This window comes from Quercus robur, chromosome 11 (assembly GCF_932294415.1).
Source record: "Quercus robur chromosome 11, dhQueRobu3.1, whole genome shotgun sequence".
In the NCBI taxonomy this organism is placed as follows: Eukaryota; Viridiplantae; Streptophyta; class Magnoliopsida; order Fagales; family Fagaceae; genus Quercus; species Quercus robur.
Genome location: NC_065544.1, coordinates 27,395,115 through 27,403,363, shown reverse-complemented (window position 1 = coordinate 27,403,363; position 8,249 = coordinate 27,395,115). Strand labels below are relative to the sequence as shown.

Here is an 8,249-nt window from a genome sequence, read left to right as displayed (position 1 = left end):
TACAGTAATAAGAAGAATTGCTCCCTTCAGGTGGGAAGGCTAGTAGAAATGCACCTTCTCATTAAAGGAAATCAACCATAGCACTGTCAATCCAACTACAAAACAGTAACTATTCTAAAGGGGTCAAAAAATGGGAAGGTAAATCAAAGACTACAGATACAGGAATTGCCATTGCCACAGTAAATCGGCTGTAAACCTTCTGCAGCTGCTATTGTTTTCTGGATATGTTCAGGACTATGCACCAAGCCTGTAGATCCTGCCTCAAACTTTGGAGGAGCAAGATACACTCCCTCCTCTAGCATTCCCCTGTAGAATCAGACATACCTAGCAGTACTACTTTTCTTTGCATCCCCAAAGTTGTAAACAGGCCCTTATGTGAAAAAAAACCCAGACATGCCATGTATATACCCACTGCACATCGCATGCCCTGCCTTTTTCCCCAGCATCAATTATACCTTGAACAAGTTCACCTGTGATCTTATTCAAATATATATAACTTCCTGATAATAACTTTTTCAAATAGTAGGAGAGCACCAATATCTTTAGTGATTTTGCGTATGGCATTAAGGAACTCAGGTTTAGGAGCAATGAAACCAGAGTTCCCAACAACAGGTTCAAGAATCATTGCCGCAATCTCTCCTTAATTGGTCTCAAAGAGATATTCCACAGCGGATATGCCATTGAAAGGGGCGGTTAGAGTTTCATAAGTGGCTCCTTTTGGCACACCAGGGGAGTCAGGGAGCCCTAAGGCGGCAACCCCCCTTCCTACCTAGACAAGGAATGGATCAGCATGGCCATGGTAACAGCCCTCAAACTTGATAATCCTCTCCTTGTCAGTGAAAGCACGGGCCAGGCGGAGAACACCCATGCATTCTGTACCTGAATTAACAAAGCGGACCATTTCTATGCCCAAAGTATTTTCTAGCAGACAAGGAGCACCAAAGCTGGTTCCTTTCTTCATCGTTTCAGCTAGGGCAGCAATTACCTGCAGGTAAATAATAGCTTGGAACGTTATCCACTGCAATATCTGGAAGACTACCATCAGAATTGAAAAACAAATAAAGGATTCATCATTCATCCACCATTACAGGGTCTAGTTCAGGGTATTGGCAAGATAAATCTTAAGAATTACAGTTCTCCAACACTTATTTTTCCCCCAAGAAAGAGGGCTGTGTATGTGGAGTTGTGGACAAACCTACTTTAACAAAGTTATCACTTCTCTTCAATAAAGCATTATAAGTTATAACTCTTCCCCAGCTAAATTAATTTGTATTGTCTATTTAGATTAAAAAATAAAAATATTAAAACAAAATACTAATGCATCAACTTGTAAGAAAGAAATGTAAATAAAATAGTGAATAACCTCTGCATTGGCTTATTAATAGCAGATGAATCCAATTGGAGGAAAATTATTTTCTTTTTGAGGCTCTACCTGATTGACAGACGAATGGTTTTTCTGCATCTCCAATTACTTTGTGTGATAAGCATGTCATCTTAAAATGCATGCATGTATGCATGATGCCATGATCTCTCATCTGAATGTTTTAAATTCCCAGAGGCATTTTCTTTGTGGATTAGCCGATGTTTCATTAAAGAGGGAAAAAAAATCTAGAAGGCCAAAGTTTTAATGAATCTCTCTCTTGTTTTATTTTATTTTTGGGTTAAGTTCTAAGTTCTAAGTTTGTGAATTCAAAATGGCTTTTTCCCTCCAAATCATTGTAATTTTCATGAACTAAAAGGGCAACTATTATCGGGAGTAATGGATGCTCCAAGGACATTAATTTATGAAATATTTTTCAAAAATTTTATAGGAAAAGGGAAAAAAATTATTAATTATTTTAATATCTTTTTATGTTTCTCATGAAAATAATATCAAAATTTTCTTAAAATTGTCCACTAAAAAATGACCTGAAGGCATCCGTTAACCGGACCATTTCTCTTATGGCTAATAAACTCATGAAATAGGATTGTGGGACTTAGGAGCTTTATTTCCTTGCTTTTGTACATAGTTAGGTGTTTTTTTCCTAGTTAGAATGTACTCAATATCTAGGGTTGAATAATAATGGTTACAATAGTAGAATTCTTAAACAAGTAACAACTTCAAGCAGGGATGAAACCATCTTTGTATTGTGGCACCCCAATTTTATTTATTTATTATTATTATTATTATTTTTTTTTTTTTTTTTTTTTTTTTTACAAATAAAGGCATTCAGATCTCTTCTAATATCTGACTATTTCCTCGCACATGTGCAGTCTCTCATCCCACATGCATTGAGTTATTACATGGAGGAATTCGTTGGGAGTAGCTCCAAGATACCAATAAGAAGTTTTGAACCCAATTTTTTTTTTTTTAAATGTCAAAACCCGTCATTAAAATCATAAGAAAAGCACTCGTACAATCATCAAGAGGCCATGCTTGGACATTTGGCTTGTTGACAGATACAAATTCAGCACCACCTTTTATATTGACTTGCTTTTATTATTTTGGCTTTTGCCATGGCGAATAATTTTTGTGTAAAATTTAGATATAAGGTACAATATATTAAGTTCTTAAATTAAATTCAAATATATAGTTGCATTGCATTTAATTATTTTTGAAAATAATCACTATTTTTATTTTATTGGTGAATGCAACTAAGTGTTTAAATTTAATTGACTTAATGTACTATACCTAAGGTACTTTAACCAAGTTTTACCTTGACCTTTTGTATTGGCTTGTTTTAGAAGCTTCACATTTTTATCCTCATATCTCAAAACTCTTACACAAACCAACTACCCTATTCCCCAAAGGCAAACGCCTCTCATGATTTCATCACTTTCATCTAATGCTCTCGCATTCTTACTTAAGTCCTCCCTCTTCTTTAATTAAGAGTTTCTTATTGAACATAAGCACATTAAAATCTTGAGATGTGCATACAAAGGGAAAATGTTAATTTTGAAAAGAATGATAGTTTGTATTGTAAAAGAAATCACCCAAAATTTTACAATGGAGATTATAATGGGTGGATTTTTATTATATGAAAGACTACCATGCAATCATAACTTTAATGGAAGATACTGAATCCTTATTAAAATACTTGTTAAATATGTATGTAGCAAATTAAAAAAACTCTTGAACACTCAACAGAGTTTAGAAAGATGCAAAAGTCTCATGTAAGAAGATTTTGTTGATGGGTAACTTTTGTGAGTGTACATACAGACATATATAAACCAAAGCTCAGAGAATATGTAATTATATTCTATAATTAGAGTCCAATTTTGCGCCACATGTCTAATTTATTTTTATTTTTTTTTATCTTAGTGCCCAATGACTCTTTGACAACACACATCAAAAATCAAGGAGACCACAATAATTACATTCATTCACCTAGGTACACACATTAACAAACTCTCTCTCTCTCTCTCTCTCTCTCTCTCTCTCTCTCTCTCTCTCTCTCTCTCTCTCTCTCTCTCTCTCTCTCTCTCTCTCTCTCTCTCTCAGACCTTCCATTCTTCAATCTGACTCTCAAATTCATAATTTAAAACCAAGGAAGTTAGTGCACCAAACTATATTTCTCTTGCTACGATCTTTAATTTTCAGCCTTAACCTCATAGGATACGTATATCTTTAATAGTTACTTCTTTTCAGGATATGTTAGACCAATCAAAGACAAATAGGTTTCAATATTTTTAGACATGGAGACTAGAAAAAAAGGCAATATTGTGGAACTGATGGATGCTTGGTTAATTAGGGGACTCATTCTCTATCCCTGCATCACATAACCAAAATATTGTTCATTGTAATTTGTGACTTATATTCCAATATTAATGTCACTTTGGTAAACTACTAAACTGTATTTGGTAGACTACAACTTTTATTAAATCCAAAGGCAGGGCAATAGAACCTGCAAGCCTCCAAGATAGCAGAAGGTAGATTATGCATATTATTACTTTGTAGTTTTATTATTACTTTATAGTTCCCAAGTATAAAGCTCTAAAGTATATTAATTCTTACATAGTTTTGTCCTATGTATACCCATTAGTTTTCAGGTGTAGAATTTTGGGCCATGTTGAGGTTAGTTCTTGGTATAATTTATTGATATAGTGCTTGAATCGTCGATTTTCAATGGACCCATATATGTTCAATTCTAGCATAAAATCAAAGTTATTCGTTTGTAGGCCTGGTTTGCAATTTGTACATAAAGATATAGTGAGGGTTTGAGTGATAAAAATATTTATGTAGTGAATTTGGGCTTCGTTCTAGTAGAGAGTTGGTGAAGAGTGATTGTTTTGGCAGTAAGGTTTGTGGGGTTTTGGTATTTGAACGTAAGGGAGAATGTTTGCAATGGAAGCTACGACTACACAATTTCCTTCTAATATAAATTCTTTTACTGTATAAGATCACACATGAGTGGGTTAGTGTTTGTACATTTTAGACAAATTAGTCGTGTTTGCTTTCTCTATGAGATCATTTATTGGGCTTTTGGAACATATATGAGATCTCTTAGTAGACCAAAATTTCCAATGTCTTTTGCAGGATTAACATCAATAATATGCATTTTCAGGTTTGTGTTTTTTCCTGTTTTTACAAATGTGTTTTTTTTTTTTTTTTTCGGTTCGTTTTTCTAAGATTTAATCAAATGTTAATTTTAAAATCCAAATCAGTTGTGACAAAAGTTAGGTTTTTCTTTATACATTTTATCTCTTTAATTGAATAATGACTCGGCATAAAAAAAAATTATAACAAAATGTAAAAGTGTTTTAGATTTTATGTTTTCATTTTTTTTAAAAGAACACTTTTGTGTTTTATTTCAATTTTGTTTCCAATTTTTATGCCTTTCTAAGATTCAACAAAGTATCAATTTTTGAGGTCTAAATGTCTAATTCCATTTCAAGGCAAACCCTAAAAACTCTAAATTGTCTCATGTGTCTAATTCCATTTTAAGGCAAACCTTAAAAACTCTAAATTGTCTCATGTATTGATAAATGGTATAACTAGTATTTGTTTAAATTTTGTCAAGGGGCATAGCCAACTTTATAAATATCATTGTCTCATGGTAACACTAATATTGTATAAATTTTGTCGAGTGTCATAACTACCTTTGTAGATATCATTATCCTATAATTAAAAGACTTATGTTCTTCCTACTAGGGCTGATTTCAATAAAATTTATTAAAAGCTTAAATTGTCTCACATAATAACAAGCGGCATAGTCAATTTGGCATACGTTTAGCACGTAGCATAACCAATTTTGTTAAAATCATTGTCATACTACTAAAATACTTTTTGAAAAAATTTACTTCTCCAGAAGGAATTAATGATCATTATCCTATAACTAAAAGAATTCTTAAAAAAAAATTACTTCTCTTAAAAAAATGCAAAGAAGTTTCGGCACCGCCACAATTCTTACAAAAAAAAAAATGATAATGTCGAAGAATTAACACAAACAAAAAAAAAATATATATATATATATATATATATATATATATATATATCAAGTGTTGTTACATCTTATTAATAGAATTTTATCATGATTTTTAGCTAATCCTTTGACTTAAAGAATTTTACATATTTTGACAAAAATAATAAATAAATAAGATATAAAAATAACCCCTAACACCATTAGAATTGACAAATTCCCGTGTATAAGCACATGTTACTAGTTAATTTGATAGTTTAGTCTCGGCCTTCCAAACAAAAATTCTTAATTCCGCTCTTAACTTCGAGTCTCTAAAAAAACAAAAAACAAAGAAAAGAAATGAGGATGTGAAGAAAACCATAATTTGAGGGCCAAAAGAGAGGGACCATTATTCAGGTTATGCATGACACAGAAAATTCAGCCTAAGTTTTCTTCCCTGAGAGTCCCCAAAAAAGGGAAGTGACACGTTTTTTTTTTTTTTTTTTTTTTTTTTTTTTTTTTTTTTTTTTTTTTTGATAGGGGAAGTGGCACGTTGAGACTTGAGCTAGAGAGAGTCCTCAAAGCTTGGATTGAAATGCATTGAACCAAAATATCCTGTTACAGTAGATTCAAACGAGTCGGTGAGATTCAACGAAGAGGAGAATATGCTTTTGATTAATGCTTTGATTAATTTTGGTGCATCCATCCATCCATGCATCATCATCATCATCATAAAAACAATACCCCGTAATTTTCACTATTCATGTGTACGAGTTTAGAGCCCACAACAGATTTAGAGATGGACCTGATTTTTTGTAAAGGTCTTGATCGCATCAAATGATGTAAACTTTCTAGCGATTTTGATTAATAATAATTGTCTTGAAGACTGAAAATCCAATCAATCAAATATTCTTCGTAACATACAGAATTGAGTGTGGAATATATATCAATGTGTCATCAATCAATAATGCGTCACTTGAGAGTTTGGAATAATGAATGGTTTGGTGCTTAAGTGGTTATTTCCTTTTATAAGTAGTTTGTGTCAAATTTTACTTTTTATCAAAAGTATTATTATTCATAGGATATTTTATCCACAAAAACATCATGGTATAATAATGAATGATTTCTAGACTAATTACCATAGGGGTGAGAATTCTAGACTAATTACCATCAAGAATCCCCAACAACATTCATACAATTGCAATTATTAATAATAATATTATTATAATACTAATAAGTAAACCTCAAAAATCAACACAATTGTTACTGCAAATAATTGTTATCTATTGGAGGAAATTTTATTTTGTGGTCAAATACATGCACAAGGATTTAGAAAATTTGCAACTCAAAACTTTAAAATTTCTAAGGAAAATTATAGAACCACTACTTTTACCACAATTTTTGTTTCAGCTTGCTCATATAGCAAGTTGTGAGTGGTGGATCTATGTGTTCACAAATCCATCACTCATAACTCTCCACATGGATAAATTGTAGCAAAGTTATGGTAAAAGTTATAATTCTAGCAAATTCAATTTGTAAACACCATCCATAACTAAAAAAAAAAAACATAATATCCATGACTGTCGTACCCTTTTTTTTTTTGGGTAGCCTATCATAAACTAAACAACACTCTATTTAAAATGAAACAGTAAAATAACTAGTAAACATCACGTTCAGAAATCTAAAGCTTAACAAGGGCCAAGTGGACAATTTGGTTGACTTTGAAGGACCATAGCTGTATGATGTTGTCAGTTTCAAGTCCATTGTCAACTGCAACCTTTTGCCACCCAGAGCTGAGCATGTAGGACGTGCTGCTACCCAACTTCCACTTCTTCAAAACGATTGTTGATTCTGCAAGGCTGGGCTCTATCAAGGGGACTTTCATTCCTTTGTAATTGATTCTATTTGCTTCCCTTTGCTCCAGAATGGTATGGTCCTCTTTACTGAGAAAGTCAATCCTCACCTGACCATTTGGTATGGAAAGGCGAGCAAAGTATGGCCTAATATCGGTTTTGGACAATCGTTTCTGGATAACAAGCTTCAAATCTTGGCCGTTAAGCCCATTGATTTTGTCCTGGAATTGGGTGGGCAAGCAAGGTGGTGGGTGAGGACCAGCTTGCTGAGTGACTCTGGGTCTGGGTTTGATCCGCTGCCTCTTGGGTTTGGGTGGCTTTTCTTTAGATAGCACAGAGTCAGATTGGTTTGGACTGGTAATGAGTGAAACGGCATGAGCAAGCACAGACAAACCCTCAAACTTGTGATGATGATGATATTTGTTGGGAGACCTCTTAGCTTTATCTTTCCATCGTTGGCTGTAAACCTGCAAGCAAAGTATGAAAAATGCTTAAGTTCCTCGTAAATTATGATGTGAATAAATACATAGTAAATCTTATGCTAACCATTAAACATTTATATTAGAATAAGAAGCACGGAAACTTTAAAATTTTGGCTCTTTTGATAGTCTGTAAGTTAAATTTAGGTTTCAACTTTACTTGTTTGTTAAACAAACAAATATAAACAAGTGCTTCATGAGTGGAGCTCAAGCTTTTTATCCATCACAGTAGTAAAAATAAAACTCACAAGGGAAGGCTTTGATCTTCGTCTTTGAGCACCCCGAGTGGAAAACTCACAGATGGTAATAGGCTTGTCCATGCCAATTGAGAAATTTGAGAAACAGAGACGTAGAAAGCAATGAGAAAGGGAGAACAAAGCAACAAGAGAGAAACCAGAGGAAAAAAAACAGGGATTGCTTAGTCGGTTGGTGTGAGAAAAACCAAAGTCTGGAGCCTCTTTATAAAGAGCTTGATAGCATCATTCATATTTGATGAGATATACGGGAGATTCCTTAGAAGAAGAAGAAGAAAAAAAAAA

At 33.2% G+C, this 8,249-nt stretch overlaps 1 protein-coding gene across 1 annotated transcript; it reads right to left on the bottom strand.

The window, feature by feature from the left end:
• Window positions 1-7,011: 7,011 nt before the first annotated feature.
• Window positions 7,012-8,030, bottom strand: LOC126704895 (B3 domain-containing protein At2g24670-like). The gene is made up of 2 exons (XM_050403884.1): window positions 7,959-8,030; window positions 7,012-7,698 (listed from the first exon to the last, which is right to left on the bottom strand). The coding sequence occupies exons 1-2, from the start codon at window positions 8,028-8,030 to the stop codon at window positions 7,060-7,062; spliced, it is 711 nt and encodes a 236-aa protein (XP_050259841.1). The 3' UTR covers window positions 7,012-7,059.
• Between the last annotated feature and the right edge of the window lie 219 nt (window positions 8,031-8,249).